The sequence below is a fragment of the Aulonocara stuartgranti genome (assembly GCF_965226115.1).
Source record: "Aulonocara stuartgranti genome assembly, chromosome: 1".
In the NCBI taxonomy this organism is placed as follows: domain Eukaryota; kingdom Metazoa; phylum Chordata; class Actinopteri; order Cichliformes; family Cichlidae; genus Aulonocara; species Aulonocara stuartgranti.
Window position 1 is genome coordinate 8,762,604 of NC_138939.1, and position 16,846 is coordinate 8,779,449.

At 40.8% G+C, this 16,846-nt stretch overlaps 1 protein-coding gene and 1 long non-coding RNA gene across 2 annotated transcripts; one reads left to right on the forward strand and one right to left on the reverse strand.

Moving 5' to 3' along the window:
• Positions 1–268: 268 nt before the first annotated feature.
• gpib (glucose-6-phosphate isomerase b) lies at positions 269–9,991 on the forward strand. The gene is made up of 18 exons (XM_082534479.1): positions 269–448; positions 657–747; positions 969–1,037; positions 1,254–1,373; positions 1,542–1,625; positions 1,721–1,867; positions 1,986–2,057; positions 2,147–2,191; positions 2,289–2,342; positions 3,470–3,530; positions 3,772–3,815; positions 3,950–4,102; positions 4,221–4,350; positions 4,910–4,986; positions 6,419–6,547; positions 8,501–8,576; positions 9,046–9,112; positions 9,549–9,991. The coding sequence occupies exons 1-18, from the start codon at positions 330–332 to the stop codon at positions 9,670–9,672; spliced, it is 1,662 nt and encodes a 553-aa protein (XP_082390605.1). The 5' UTR covers positions 269–329; the 3' UTR covers positions 9,673–9,991.
• LOC309707276 lies at positions 6,555–16,308 on the reverse strand. Its single transcript, XR_014276969.1, has 4 exons — positions 15,636–16,308; positions 11,036–12,271; positions 10,803–10,913; positions 6,555–7,763 (listed from the first exon to the last, which is right to left on the reverse strand). It is a non-coding gene; the product is annotated as an uncharacterized lncRNA (long non-coding RNA).
• Between the last annotated feature and the right edge of the window lie 538 nt (positions 16,309–16,846).

Below are 16,846 nucleotides of genomic sequence, written 5' to 3' on the forward strand. Positions count from 1 at the left end.
TCATCCACTGATCTTATTTTAAACTGTGGCCATTTTTGGCTATTTGACTACTGTATAACCATTTAAGAGAAAAATAAGAAAAGGTACAACACATTGTCTGACCTGTGTGATGATCCGTGTGGCACAGTGAACTACATGCACTCAAACCCTGCAAGACAGTGGGCAAGTGTGACACGCTCAGGTCATGGATATTATATGTCTCTTGTAGGAGGGGCAAGTTTAGATCTAGACTGTGCCCTTCAAAAAGCTCTCTCTCTGACCTGCTCAGTCGCACTCAGCCAAGATAGTTGAGCACAGTGGAGCACAGCAAGCCCCCCTCTCTGGACAGCATGGGACTTACTCAGGACCCCAACTTTCAAAAGTTGCAGGAGTGGTACACAGCCCACGCCCTGGGCCTCAACATGAGGCACATGTTTGAGGCTGACAAGGAGAGATTCAACAAGCTCAGGTATAAAACAAGAACAGAATACATTTAGATATGTTTGATGTATTTGGTAAGTTAATGTTAATTCTGTTTTATCATCTGTTGACATGTTCACATAACAGACCTCTGTGTGGCTTCATTACACACATGTCAAACCTCAACACAACGACAAAATGATAGTTTTTGTCTGGATACTGATACTCAGAAAATATCCTCATCTTGTCTCCGATAGCCTCACACTGAAAACTGAGGATGGAGACATTCTTCTGGATTACTCCAAGAACCTCATCACAGAGGACGTTATGAAAATGTTGGTTGACCTGGTAATTCAATTTACATTTAAATGATCTGTGGCCTTTAAACTGTTTATATTAATTACCGAATCATTAGCCAATCAATCCTTTCATCAAGCAGAAAGTGGGGGTCAGTTCATCAGATACAAGTTTCATCTTCACTTAAGTTGTGTTTCTTTGAAGGACTGCTCATAAGTTTAAAACTTCCCAAATTGTTACTGACATAGCATTCATATTTATTGTTTCATTAGGCCAAGTCAAGAGGCATTGAGGCTGCCAGAGAGAAGATGTTTACTGGAGAGAAGATAAACTTCACTGAGGTGCTCGTTGTTAAACAGTCATAACTTCGCTTAACACTCTTTCTTTTATTTCTCTTAAAAATGAACACTAAGTACAGTAAATGCAAGCTGAAAAACCCATTCACTTCTCATTCACGAGCAGTGTAAGCAGCCAGCAGAAAAATACCCAGTGCTTCAGTGCTGATAGTAAGAGTCTGTGTATATTAACATTTATCTCCTGGTGCTGTGGAAATGAAGGGCCGTGCTGTGCTCCATGTGGCTCTGAGGAACCGTTCCAACACTCCCATCATGGTGGATGGGAAGGATGTAATGCCAGACGTTAATAAGGTTCTGGAGAAAATGAAGGGTTTCTGTCATGTGAGTGAACCCAAAAATAAAGGCACAAAATCACAACAAAAGCTCTTCCACAGAACTGTTTAAACAATTCACTATGTCAGTTTTGTAGCCCTGCTCATGAATTTTTTGATGCAGCTATCAGCAGTTTATAGACCCACAAAAATAATGTTTGCGATTTATGTGTTGCAGAAAGTTCGCAGTGGCGAGTGGAAGGGCTACACAGGGAAGGCCATCACTGATGTTGTTAATGTTGGAATTGGAGGATCTGATCTTGTGAGTGGATTAGCTTGAAAGATCTGTTAATCTTACATATATTAATAATAACACAAATAGGCCTGACTTTTTTTTTTCCTTACCATGACCTGTAGGGCCCCCTGATGGTAACTGAGGCCCTGAAGCCGTACTCAAAAGATGGACCTCGTGTGTGGTTTGTGTCCAATATTGATGGCACCCACATCGCCAAAACCCTGGCACAGCTCAACCCTGAGACAACCCTCTTCATCATTGCATCCAAGGTAGCATGTTCATGAAGAAATTAGGAATATTTATTTATTTATTGCTAAATCTTCAAGCACAGACAGAAAGTTCCTTATAAATTGCTGCATGAATATATGTGTATTCCTATATATACAGACATTCACCACACAAGAGACAATTACAAATGCTGAGTCGGCCAAAGCTTGGTTCCTCGAACATGCCAAAGATGTGAGTTTGCAGCAATCCTGCACAGTACAGTTTCATTACTACACTAAAAGGATGTCTTTCTTAATTATAAATTTGATATGTTTCAACAGAAAGCTGCTGTCGCCAAACACTTTGTGGCTCTTTCCACCAATGGTGTAAGTTGTACCAAATTTTTTTCAGGGTTAATAAGCCTCTCGCTGCATCTACACATTCTAATACTAACTTTTCTGTTTTTCTCTGTCTCCCCTTCAGCCCAAAGTGAAAGACTTTGGCATCGACACAGAGAACATGTTCGAGTTCTGGGACGTGAGTGCCCTTTGAGCTTTAAAACACACACACTGTATGCAGGTTTTTCACGTCCACACGGTGCCATGGAGCGAGAGTAGAAGCTATAAATAAAGCAGACTTTTGACCTGTGAAGTAGGTGAGACAGACTCTCTGAACAGCAGCTGCCGGGTAATCAGAAGCTCTTCAGTCTCAGTTATTATTGGTAGTGACCTTCTCTCTTGCAGAGGTTACTGTAAAGGCTGAGTTGCATCAAAGGTCAGAGAGTTGCATTTAGTTACATTGTTGGTATTTTAAAGGTAACAGCTATAATGTGGCCTTTATGTCAGGAGAAAATGGCTGCATGCACAAAATCTACAGCAAAGGTGGGCAATCAATTTTCCCAAAGGGGCACATGGGAGACTGGGACTGTTATAGAGGGCTGCCACAATAAGCTTATAAAGAGCTAAAATTAAAATCAAATGAAACTGAGTTAAGCTTATTGATGTGGCCCTCGACATCAGTCCCAGTTTCTCATGTGGCCCCTTGGAAAAATGTATTGTCCGCCTCTAGTCTACAGTATTTTCAGTCCAAAAGAGAGAAGAAGGGAGAAAAAATGCCTAAAAGAACTTTTGGAAAAGATTTAAGACTGAAGCAATCAATCAATCAATCAATCAATCAATCTTTATTTATAAAGCACTTTTCATACAAAAAAAAAATGTAGCACAAAGTGCTTTACATGGTTAAAAGCAGCCCACCCCACCCCACCCTCCAACTCACTCCCCACACTCTCATTAACATAAACAATGTGAATACACACATATCCCCCCCCCCCCCCCCCCCACACACACACACACGCACACATGCACACTTAAAGAGTAAAATTGGGCTGGGTACACATGTGCCAAGTGAGGAAACACTATAACAGGGAGCCGTCTGCACCGGGAGCCGGTCACAGACCGTAGCCTCCAGGCTGGGCACACAGCAGGAGGGAGGCAAAGAAGCCCCCCAGCCAGGCTGAGAGGCAAATCATACATTTCTTGCTACTATTTAACAAAGCTATAAAGATCAAGTGTGGTGTTTATTTTAATTGCATATGTGCATAACCTTGGCTTCCTTTTATTAAAATGGGACAAAACATTGTATAATTTTTGTGTGTTTTCTTGTAGTGGGTTGGTGGTCGTTTCTCCCTGTGGTCTGCAATTGGAATGGCTATTGCCCTGCACATTGGTATGTACAGTAAACACACCCACACATTTCAGGGAGCTCGCTGGGGCTTAAACTACAGGAATACCAAGGTTACTTGGGTCCATCCTGAGGAGAAATATTTGCATTTTTATGTCAGTATCTAAAATCATTGCTAAAACATATATGAAAACTTATATGTGTGGACCAGCAATCATATTCATCCCAAGTACAGTGCTAAAAGTCTACACAATCACTTAACTTTTCTTGTGCATCTGATCTCCAGGCTTTGACAACTTTGAGAAGCTTCTGTCAGGAGCACACTGGATGGTGGGTACACCATAATGAGATGTTCAAAGTGTCACTTCTTCACCTGCCTGATATTGAAAATTATTGTTATGATTTTTTCCCTAAAGAATGATACAGAAAACAAAGGTAAATTAGGTTTACCCTTTCATATATAGGACAAGCACTTCCGTACTGCTCCCCTGGATAAGAACGCTCCCATCCTGTTGGCTCTGTTGGGCATTTGGTACATCAACTTTTTCCACGCTGAGACCCAGGCTATGCTGCCCTATGACCAGTATATGCACCGTTTCACTGCCTACTTCCAACAGGTCTGTCCCCACAATGCAGAAGTGATCCAAAACATTATTTTAAATCAACTTATAGAGTTGATAGATTATTTTAATAATATAAGTGAGTCATTGTATATTGAGAGTGTTTGTTGTCTAGGGTGACATGGAGTCAAATGGAAAGTGCATTACTAATCATGGGACACGTGTGAACTACCACACTGGGCCAATAGTCTGGGGAGAGCCTGGAACAAATGGACAGCATGCCTTCTACCAGCTCATCCACCAAGGTAACTCCACCTGGGAGCAGCAACAGACATTTGATTCAGCTGGTCTTTTTCTGGTCCTGGGTTGTCAAATATGTAGACTGTGTACAAAAACCAGTACATTAAAGTATTTCTGGAGGTTGGTGAGTTGTTGAATCATAAAAACAGTATATACTATTGTAGTTTAGTTACATGTAATTAACAGACTCAGTGAATGTGGAAATCTGAGCCATATCACTGAAATTGCTGTCAGTTGTCTTAAGACACCTCAGGCTGGTGATTATTTCTGTTTGTATCACTCAGCATATAAGAAAAAAATAATAATTTACCAAGAAATATACATTTCTATTGTCTAGCAAAATTTGTGAGGGAAAGTGATAAGGTGTGTTTTCATTTAAAAATATTATGGTTTCAGTGCAGGTGAAACTCTTCAGAGTAAACTTATATACAGTTAAAGAACTGGAATTATCTTAATGGTCCAGGATCAAATTGAGCTGCATGTAGCCCACAGACTAAAGGACTTTAATCCAGTTTGCTACCTGGTTAAGTTTGTCACTAATGCGACTCAACATGTTCATTTCAGGAACTCGAATGGTGCCTTGTGACTTCCTGATTCCAGCTCAATCACAGCATCCAATCAGAGACAACCTGCACCACAAGGTATCACTGATGTTAGAGAGGTATCTGTCTAAAGCAGCATTTATGCAGATATTGCGAAGTCTGTCTCTTGTTTAGGATATTAAATGAGTTTGACCACATCCTAGACTACTCTACTAGACTGTATAGACAAAAGTATTCAGCCATACCGCTTAATCTTAAAATTACAGTGCTTTTAGTTTCCCTGTAAGCACCTAGCCATGCAGTCTACTTATATAAATATTTGTGAAAGAATTCACTGACTTGAAATGTGGTACTATAATAGGATTCCACTGTTGCTACAGGATAGTTTGTGGAATTTCTTTCCTCCTAGATATTTCACAGTCAACCGTAAGCACTACTTTTCTGAAAAAATCTCAAGCATGCCAATACACCACCTTTTCAGCAACACATACAAGCTAATAGGATGCATAATGTTAGTAAATGGTAAATGGTAAATGGCCTGTATTTGTATAGCGCTTTTCTAGTCCCTAAGGACCCCAAAGCGCTTTACACAACCTGTCATCCACCCATTCACACACACATTCACACACACACATTAGTAGATTTAATAAAGCTAGATAAAGAGACCAATATTAGAGCTGTTTTTAATTGTTTTAAACGGTGGTTGGCGGAGGCTGCTTGTTGGATTTGTGAGATGAAAGTCCAAAGCATAAACTTCAAATGATGGTTTTATGATAAGGTTTGTCCGAGAGGTAGAGCTTGGGGTGGAATTAGAAATTATTAAAATCAGTGTAACAAATAGCTACGAAAAGTCACAATAAACTATTCCCAAGAGAGCTGCATGTTCTGATATAACTTTTGTGGGCATTTTCTCAAAGCTCCAAGACAAGTTATTTGGCAACATATATGATATTGCACTGGCACCTTGAGGTGATTGTCAGACCTCCGACATTAGCATCAGAACAAGAGCTGCGCACTGGAGCTGAGGTGCAAGCCACTGACCTTCAATTTATTTTCTGCTTCCTTCTAATTTGTCATAGTGGTCAAACCAGTTTATGCCAACATCTATTTAAAGACGCAGCAACAAATTGAACTTTTGATCTTTGCGGTGGATTTGTTGGTTCTTTTATGCTGTGCATTTTTGTAAAATGGTTTGATTCCACTCATGTCCTTAGAAAAAAGGGTCAGCGCAAATCAATGAAAAGTTGCTCTGAGTGATCACCTTTATTCTAAAGAATATTTATGGGAGAAATCAGTTTCAGGATCACTATGCCCCAATTCGAAGGGCACGAGGGCCAGCTAAACAAGTACAGGAGATTTTGGACTGATGTGTCCCAGAAATGAGGGAGTATCTTTTAGAAGAATGGTGCTGAATTCTTTCAGTTCCAGATACTGAGACATTTTAAATATATTATTTTAATTTGTTACTTATCTGTTTGTTAATCATGTAGGAAATACACTATCTAAAACTGCCTGTTTCATTTGACTGTAGATCCTGTTGGCCAACTTCCTGGCTCAGACAGAGGCTCTGATGAAAGGTAAGACTACCGAAGAGGCCAAGAGGGAGCTGGAGGCAAGCGGCCTGAGTGGGGAGGCTCTGGAGAAAATCCTACCACACAAAGTACGTAGAATAAAGAGAAACTACCTTATCAAAGATAATGAACCTGCTGCGCTGCTGATAGCATGTAACAGCAACAAACTAAAACCTAAACTTAAGAGGAGAGCTCCCTGTCATGTTGCTTTTACAAACCCGATTGCAAATTGTTTTTGACAGCAGGTTAGAGAGACTCACCCAGTAAAAACTCTGTAAACAGATGTTGAAGACAACTGTGTCACTTTGAAAAGTGAAAAGACATCTAAAAAAAACAAAAAAAACCCACATCTCTCTTTATGTCTAACGTTGGCTGAAAAATGAAAATACACCTTTTCTTCTCGCTACATTTGCAAACTCTAAAACATCAAAGAAGTTCAAAGCACTCTCTTTTTCAAATAACCCTGGAGGCTTACTGAAGGCTTTTTTGCTGAAATGCACTGGAGTTTGTTTTTTTTAAAGGTTAAATATGACCATGGTCTGACAATGGAGGCATTTATTGATTTTATTTGAAGAATAAATTGCCTTTGACTTCTTTGATGATTTAGCTTATATGTATCTCATCCAAAGAGGACCGCAAACAAACACAGTCTGAATCAAGGATGCAGACTTTTTCAGAAACCATTTAAGTGCATCTTCAAACTCCTCAGACAACCAGGAGAATCAAACTCTGAACCTTCTTGCTATAATGTACTAGCAACACCCTAGCTTGTGAAAAAAAAACTCAGTTTTGACTGTCCACAAGCCAGTAAGCTTATTTTGCAACAGAAAACCAGAGTTAACTGCATTAAAAACAGAATTTCATTCATGTTTTAATATTTGTTTTTTTTTTAAAATGTCATCCTCTATCATCTGCCTGTCCAATCACACTGGTTTCAAATTAAATTTCGATCCAGCTTTGTACTAAAACCCCAAAGACATATGTATTTGCAATTTAAAAAATGAGGGGATTGTCACAGATTATTAGGCAGAGGACTCAATCACAGGACTTTGAAGTTTTAGAGAGAAGGTGAGGGTTTATTTACAATGTGGCACCAAGTGAGGATATATACATATATACAGTGAGACAGATAACACGGGGCTCCAGGGAGTAGAGGGGGGTCTGAAGGGGAGGGAAGGTCCAAGACAGGTGCATGCACCCTCCTCTTCAACTCAATCCACAACTCACTCAGATAGTCCACTCCAAAATGCTCATGCTCACTCACACACATCCACAGGAATCCAGCCGGCAGGGAATCTAGAAGGCCTGTACACAGAGGAAAACAACATTAGGAGGGAGCTCTAGGACAGCACAAGGAATACTCAAAAGGCTAGGCTACACTGATGCTAGGTAGTGTGACGATCCAGCAAGGAAGCAGTCTCTCTTGCCATCTTAAGTAGTCTGCCAGCATCAGTGTAAATGAGCCACAGGTGTGTGTTCAGGGCGGGTTCAGAGGCGAGGAATCAAGATCCAGTTCCGCCTTGGAAAGGCGAAGAAAATAAAACACACACCACGACCTCTCCAGATCTTGAGAGATATTCACTTGTGTCATTTCAGTTCAGTTCACCAAAATAAAGAAAATAAATAAATAAAAGCTTCCAGTAACGAGATATGTTTCAAATAGGAATAGGAATTGCCTATTAGAAATAAGCAAATCTGAGATGGTGACATGGTGGGTGGACATTTAAACTTGAAACTTAAACTGAAATGACAATGACCCACTTTTGAACCCATCTTAAACATTTAATTTTAGCCCTGACAGCTAAGTACCATGTTTACATCTGTGTCTAAACTAGACTTCTGATTTTTGTTCAAATTAAAGTCAAGTCATTGTAACAGCTAAAAAAGTTAACCCCCCCAAAAACTTTCCATGAATATCTTGTGTTAGGGGGACAGTGCCCTCCAGTGACATGTATGGACATGGCAATGTATACTTTGTTAAAAAAAACATTTTTGCAAAATAGTGAATTGTATTCTAAAATGTTTCTATTTGATCGCCGCAGGTATTCCAGGGAAACAGACCAACCAACTCAATCATCTTCAAGAAACTGACTCCATATACACTTGGAGTACTTATAGGTAAACCACTTTTGTCACTGTACTGGTTTTATCATTGGTAACATTACCAATAACAATTTCTTTTGAAGCTTTAATGTCCTTTTAAACATCGTTTTAATCAATTTAATTCTACATATACCATTATCTAATTTAACCCGGTTAGTTTTATCTGAAAATGAGACATTACGAAATAATTTCCACTGTTTTTAAATGCGCTGGACTGCACAATAATAAATGATATCTGAGACAGTGGTGGTAATGATCACACAGTGGGAATTTCCTGAAACAGCCAAAGAGCGGCAATTTCCAGCTGAGCTTCAGTCAGGACGTTGCACACTGTTGCATAGTAACAGTCAGTGTGTTTGCACCTATGATGGGAAACTAACTGAGCAGGTTTTATTCTGAACAGCTCTATTGTGCTGCTTCAGAAATTCAATCTTTGTTTTCATTTCATTTGTTGAATTTGTGATTATTCTTCCCATTTTTGCAGCAATGTATGATCACAAGATCTTTGTCCAGGGATTAATGTGGGAGATCAACAGCTTTGACCAGTGGGGGTGAGTCTGTTTCTTTCAGCATACACAACAAGTTTCCTAATAAAAGTCTCTCTTTTGTGCTAATTCGCAGTTCCACATGTTTATTCCTGGACTCTGCTGAAATTTTGCATGATTCACAGTCAGAATTAACCTTATTTAACATTTACTATGCCTTGGTGTAGGCCCCTCCGTTCATCCCCTTTCCGAAACAAGCCTCTCCCCCACTTTAGGCCAACTTTCTTCTCATTGTCTGACCCAAAGGTTTGAACACCAGGGGCTGCTGTGCTCAAATAAGCAAGCTTTAAGAGAAGTCTGACGCCTAATGTTATACTGTGCAGCTTTCAGATTGAGGCACTGTGGATACATTTTTGCAGATTTTCCAAAATGTATTAACACATGACTGAACCCATCATATCTCTTGTATTTATGTCTTCTCCCCTCACATACGCATTATTAGAGTGGAACTGGGCAAACAGCTCGCCAAGAAGATTGAGCCTGAGCTCAAGGACACTGCTGAGATTCACTCCCACGACTCCTCCACCAACGGACTAATCAACTTCCTCAAGAAGAATTTTGCCTGAGCTGAGTGACCTCAATAACTTCCCCTTGACTCCACAGTATTATCTATCTTATCAGCTCAGGAGCTGCGTGGACAGGAGTCCCGCAGTGGCAGCTGGTCACTCCCACGCAGTTGAGCTGAAGCACTCTGTATGTTTGTTCTCGCATTATGAATATCGTGACTGTCTAGTATGCTGTCGTTTCCACGTTTGTTCGTTTACCACTGTGAGAGGAAAAGCTTTTTGTATTAGACTGTCGTGACAGGCAGAGCGAAGCATGCCCCCACTCTGTCTCTACTGTTACACGAAATTTTGTTCCTGAAATAAAAATCTTCACACAGAATATGTAGATATGTTCGGTTTTCTCATACATATGTACATGTATGTAATGATGATGTGAGCGTGCGACTAACAAAAAGCAGTACACCACTAGATGGCATCAGAGTGCCAGATTTATTTGCTGGGAGCAAATGAGCCACCCAGTAATCAACTAGTTATTCAGTGGAACAAAGGGTCAAAGGTCAGTCCATCTGCACTGTTCCTCCCCACAAATCCCCAGACTCCACAGCATCCATTTAGCTTAGAGAGAAAAACAAACAACTGGACTAAACAGCATCTGGACTGCAAGTCAGTCAGCACTATGTTTAACTAGAATTTAATTTTATGATCGTTTTGGACACATGTAACAAAATCTCCTTGTATTCTCCTGATAAACAGAAGGATCACATATAATACTTGTATGAGAGGCAGCTTGCTTCTGAATAAATCATGATTGTGTTAAGTACTGTTTGATGCACAAAACAGCCTGAGCTTTAAATATATTTCACGGTGTTTCCTTCACTTTAAACCCACTGCCGGGTACAATTACAGAGTGTGTGTAAGGACAAACAGAAAGTTAAAAAAGAAACCGAGACCCCCAGACACTGCTGGGTTTTCAGTCTTGTTGCCAGGCAACAATACAGTACTTCAAATCTAACTTGTGCTTTTTATCTCTAGCTCTGAAACAAGATACAGAAGAAAGTGAGTTTGTCTGAGGAGAACATTCTGCCTTATTGTGAATTATCAGTGAAATCAGTCCAAAAAGAACACATTTTCGACTCATAGCTAGAAAAAAAAGAAGATAATTTTGGAGTATTCTTTGTAAATGGTGTTACCTTTCTCACTGAAACTCATCCCTCGATGACTCTCAGCTGAGTCCTAGATGAAGGGGCAAAGCCCTGGCTACATCATGGTGGTGAGGCTGAGCAAACCTGCAACTCTGCTTACTGAAACAAGAAAGTCCAGTGAACTAATAAAATACAAAAAGCAAACAGTAAAAATCTCCAAAATAGAAGATAACGTTATAGCACCTGAACAGGAGTGAAAATATTTCATCCCTCTTACTTACCTCGCAGTGACAGTGCGAGTTTCATTTCAAATCTTGGGGAAAATACCACTTCTTGCCTTTACGCTCTCTAAGTTGTCATTTTTAACTGAGGTTAGTAAGTGGTTTAAATTAAAAGCAATGTTTCCGTAAACAACTGCTGCTGAACCTGGTTGTAACAGGAGAAACTGGACACGATTTAAAGAATAGACACAGACTAACCTGAAAGCGAGTGTACATTTAACCAAAAACAGTAACACAGTGGGAGCTATCTTCAAAAAATATAACAGACCGGGAAAAAACAAAGGAACTCCTGACAAAAAAAGACAGAGTTTTTGATGAACCATTTTTGCTTTTGACAGCACAACCAGTTTATGGGCCTAATCAACAAATCAATCAATCAATCAAAGCAAAACAAAAATGCATCAACTGAGACTTACATAATGGAATTTATCATACATATGACTCTATCTGTTTTACTTGAGAATAGCAGCCCGTATCAGCAACTAATAAGTGAACAATTCACCAGAAAAATCTGCTATTTGGCCAAAAGCAAGGCTGAAATATTCATCCTTGTGACATCTAAACAGTTGAACATGGCCACACCTATAAAGACTTCTTCTTCCTATGTGCACCTGCATCCACAAATAGCGAAAGCCTCTAGTACTTCTGCGTTACTCTGCGCACTATTATTCAAAACAGGTTAATTTTCGAGGCAGGAATAAACAAACTGTAACAAATCAACATGAAGAAGTAACAGGGCCGACTCGGTTCAGCGGAGAGTGGAATCAAATTGCAGCGGGAAAGCATTAAACAGGATCTGTGTGCGTTCCTGAGATTTTTGTTGAACAATGCCGCTGCACACCCTCACATTCCACTTCATACTCTATTGGTTTGGCCACTTGGTTATTTTTCTTTCCTCCTGGAGTGTTTAAGAGTTGCCCCCCTTCAACATTGCTTGCCATAATGTTACTGACAATGTCAGGTGTAGCTTTGGAGCACAAAACTGGAATTCTTCCAGATGGCATGAAGTGCTTGTTGTTGTATGGAAAGATCCTCTGAGATGCATGTTTTCTTCATCAGCATGTTCTCAACACATTTGTATTCATCGTGCGCCACAGTGGAAGCAGTTTGACGGTCAGCATCCGTGCATGTAAAAAAGCTCGGAAATTCAGGCCTCAGAGGAGGAGAGTGCCTGCAGGTCTTCAGCCAGCTGCCATTCTCACTTGAACTTCACTGGCATGCTTCACTGGTAAAACTCTGGAGGATATAAAAAAAAAAGAAAAGAAAAAAAAAAGCCATCGTGTCAAGCCCAGCTTCATTTTTCCCATGACTACAGGAGTTATATAAAGATTAACTTAAGTACGTGGGCAGAGCTTGTCATATTGCAGCAAAGGAAGCCTGCTGGAGTCGCACGAGGCCTCAGAGTGCTTCAGCTAACCACTGCTCAGACTCCATGTTTCTCCTCAACTTTCTACAGCTCCCCATTTTGAGGACCACATCGAAAAAAACTGCTCTCTGCATTCTCACCATCACCGCAACAAGAACAAAATCCTGAGGACTATTACAGCTACATGCCAGTGCACATTGTGTGATTTTGTTCAGGTATTAAAGCAGAACGCTAAACATTGGTTGCCAACATTAGTACACAGATAGTGTACAGGCAGTTCTGGCATAAAGCATCACATGCAAACATATGCATCCTTCATAGCAGAATTACTTCTTTGAGATGCCCTTGACCTCACAGGTCAATCAGAGGCTGCTTTTTAGTGGTTTCTCCCTGCCAAGCTACCAGACAGCTGGGCTGGTTTTTCCCTCTGGGAAGGCCCAAAGTCAGTTATCTGGTTTTCTGTGTGGGTTTTTGCATACTAAGCACCCATTGTAAGAATCATATTTTTTGTTGCCTCTGCAGATAAACTGACCAACATCTGGCTCTAAGTCAGCATCACAAAGTGAGAGATACATAATACTCCCACGCTGATATCAACCTCTGTTAGTCTGCAGGAGACATAATATCACAGCGACAAACACAAGGATTGTGTTGAATGTTGATTTATTTTAAAAGATTTGTACATCAAAGCTTTTATTTCTGATTGTGGTGACATATTTCAAACCAAGCTGACATGACTGTGTAGCTTCAAGCTAGAGCAGTGTAGATACGATTATTTATTTTAACCTTCAAAATTTAATAGTTCAGCATAAGAGATTTTTTTCAGTAAGTCTTGTAAATGAGTGAATTGGTCACCTTTGTGCTCTTTCTTATTTATTTACTGGTTTCTGGTTAACAATTTAGTGTTAGTTTGCTAGCTAAACCTCAAAAAAGCAATTACTCATGTAATGTAAATTGAAGTAGTGTAGTAATTAACTACAACCACACATCAAACTCGTCTAAAGGCCCCATATGCTTGTTTGTTTCCATTCCTTCCCTCTTTGTCTGTTTGCCATCTTCTCTCAGAGGCATCACGCGGCTCTACTAGGTCGAGAAGATAAGGCCTTCCCTAAACTGCAGCATTTGGCCCGTTCATTAATCTTTCACTATTCCCATCTTCATCAGTAAACATGTGGAGTACATTTGGGGTTGTAGTTTTTGCTTGTGAATCTCTAACATGACAGAAATCTGGCTCTTTTCCCACTCAGTGTCAAAATAAACAAGACACTAAATTACTGGTAATTGTCTGTCAGACTTCCTGTTTAAAGTAGGTTTCAAGCCCTGCCCAGCATAATGATGATGACATCGTGAGGGGTTATTTTCTCAAATCCCTTTAGAGCCACAAAAGACGCTACACAGAGGAGGGTGACTAGCAGATGTCGAAAAAACTGATCTTTGGAGTGAACGATTAGGAGGTTGACCGTTTATAGTTAACATCTTTATCTTTAAAGAATCATTAAAAAATAATAAACAAGCAAAAAGAAATCAAGCAATAAAAATAGGAAACAGACAAAAATCGGTTCCTGTTGTTCAAGGATGTCAAAATCATTTTACATCGCTAAATATGGCCGTCTTAGATCCATGTCTTTAACATTGTTAGGAAAAGATTACCGATTTCCGGAGAGGGTTTGTTTTTTGTTGTTGTTATTTTGTTATTCTGTCTAGTTTGGCTTAATTGTCTTATTTATTCCACAAAACGTAATCTCTGAGGGGATGTGTTTCCTAAAATTAACACTATCAGCTTTTTTATTTAAAAATACTTTAAATAAAATACTTAAAAAACGAACATTAATCAAACTAACATATTACTGATGTTTATTAATTTATAGTCTTATTATGTTTCTTCTGGATACAACCCCGGTGAAAAGAGATTTGAGTCTAGTGAAATTTCTTTAGAAATAAAATAATAACTATTATTTTTATAGCAATTTTCAAAATCCAAACTTCACAGGAGCAACAAAATAAATTGACATTAAAAAAAATGTGTGAAGACGTTGCAAAAATAACAGAAATTGTTAGGTCTGTTCAATGGAAATTCAAACTCTTGTAAAATCGGGAAAGTGTGTTTTAAGTATTTAAAATAACTGACTCAGCCAATTTCTTCAGGGAGACCCTTCCAATGCGCCTGGATAAAAGTCCGCTTCCCAAGGATCCCAAAGTGTACACTGGTTCATATGGTACTAAGAAGTCAGAGATATAGCTAGGAGCAAGGTAGTGAGGCCAATTAAAAGTTATCAATAAAATCTTCAAAGATATTTAAAACATACTGGAAGTGATTGTAAAAAGGATAAATAGGAATTATACAGTGATTAAAGTCTGATCTTCTCAGATTATTCTGACCTCTTCCTAAAATGTCTTTCTGCACCCTCAAACACAGTAAGACAGATAGATAGACTATCTATCTATCTATCTATCTATCTATCTATCTAGATATATAGATATATAGATATATAGATATTAGGGGTGCAACGATACTCGTATAGATATTGAACCGTTCGATACAGTGCTTTCGGTTCGGTAAGCATATGTATCGAACAATACAAAATTTGTAATTTATTTTATCAACTTTCCTTCTGACGATGCTGTCTGTGTTGAGCGCTCAGTAAATCTGCGTTCGACTACTCAGCCTAGGCTGCACTGTCGAGCGCAGATCCAGTGAGCGCTCAACACAGACAGCATCATCAGAAGGACAAGCGCAGGGCAAGCTAGCGAGACAGAAGTTAAGCTCTCCTTGCAACATGGCAAATTGAACCTTCCCCACCCTCATTCAGATGTGGCGTTTGGAATTATTTTGGTTTTCATGTGACATATGACCCTGAAGGTAAGCGCGTCATGGACTAAAGTAAAACAGTATGTTGGCTGTGCCACGCAATGCTCAATTACATGGGTGGGAACTAGTGTGTTAGCGAGCAGTTAGCTCGTTAACGTGTTAGCCGTCTAGCCCCACGCAGGGGTAGCTCGATAACGGAGCACTAGTGGGAACACAACGAATATGACTGCACATTTACGCCGACATCATCCTAGTGCAAAGACAAGTGGATGCAGACAAAAACAACAAGCATGCATGTTACAAACTTTACCCGAGTCATTTAGACAGCCGTTAGCACATGATTCTCCTTATGGGGACCTGATATGTTTAATATTGTGGCGAGCTCAGACAAGGAGGAGAGGGAGGTGTCGTTTGGTCTTACTTACCGTGAGCTAGCCAGGGAGCACAGCCGTTTATTGACATCTGCAGAAGAACACTGCCGCTAGCTAACTCCTCAGCGTGGCAACCGCACAGCAACAACAACACACAGAGCGCCCTCTGACCCCGGAAGGACACACCGTCGCAGCGAGAAGGCGTCACCCGTCACTATGGCAACATAAACAAAACATAACTGTACAAACAGAACCCCGAACAGCCCTGACCCGCTACATAGCCCCCGCCGAAGGGGTCAGTCGTCCCCGACGACCCCATTGCCCCACACAAAGTCCTGCAAATGTCCAGGTGCCTTCTTTTGGCGCACCACCGGTCACGACAGGCGGGGGAAAAGTCACTCGGGTCAGAACATGGGGTGCCACCATCATCCCACTTCTGACACCAATGTGGCGAGCTCAGACAACGAGGAGACGGAGGTGTTGTTTGGTCTTGCTTCCCGTGAGCTAGCCAGGGAGCACAGCCGTTTATTGACATCTGCAGAAGAACACTGCCGCTAGCTAACTGCTCAGCGCGGCAACCGCACAGCCACAACAACAACACACAGGGCGCCCTCTGACCCCGGAAGGACACACCGTCGCAGCGAGAAGGCGTCACCCGTCACTATGGCAACATAAACAAAACATAACTGTACAAACAGAACCCCGAACAGCCCTGACCCGCTACATAGCCCCCGCCGAAGGGGTCAGTCGTCCCCGACGACCCCATTGCCCCACACAAAGTCCTGCAAATGTCCAGGTGCCTTCTTTTGGCGCACCACCGGTCACGACAGGCGGGGGAAAAGTCACTCGGGTCAGAACATGGGGTGCCACCATCATCCCACTTCTGACACCAATGTGGCGAGCTCAGACAACGAGGAGACGGAGGTGTTGTTTGGTCTTGCTTCCCGTGAGCTAGCCAGGGAGCACAGCCGTTTATTGACATCTGCAGAAGAACACTGCCGCTAGCTAACTGCTCAGCGCGGCAACCGCACAGCCACAACAACAACACACAGGGCGCCCTCTGACCCCGGAAGGACACACCGTCGCAGCGAGAGGGCGTCACCCGTCACTATGGCAACATAAACAAAACATAACTGTACAAACAGAACCCCGAACAGCCCTGACCCGCTACAATATGCTGCTGAGAATATAGCCCAGAAGAAGCGTATAGTATAGCTTTTATTTTGGAAAGAGCCATTTCTCTGTAATAAACTCTCTTTTCCAAA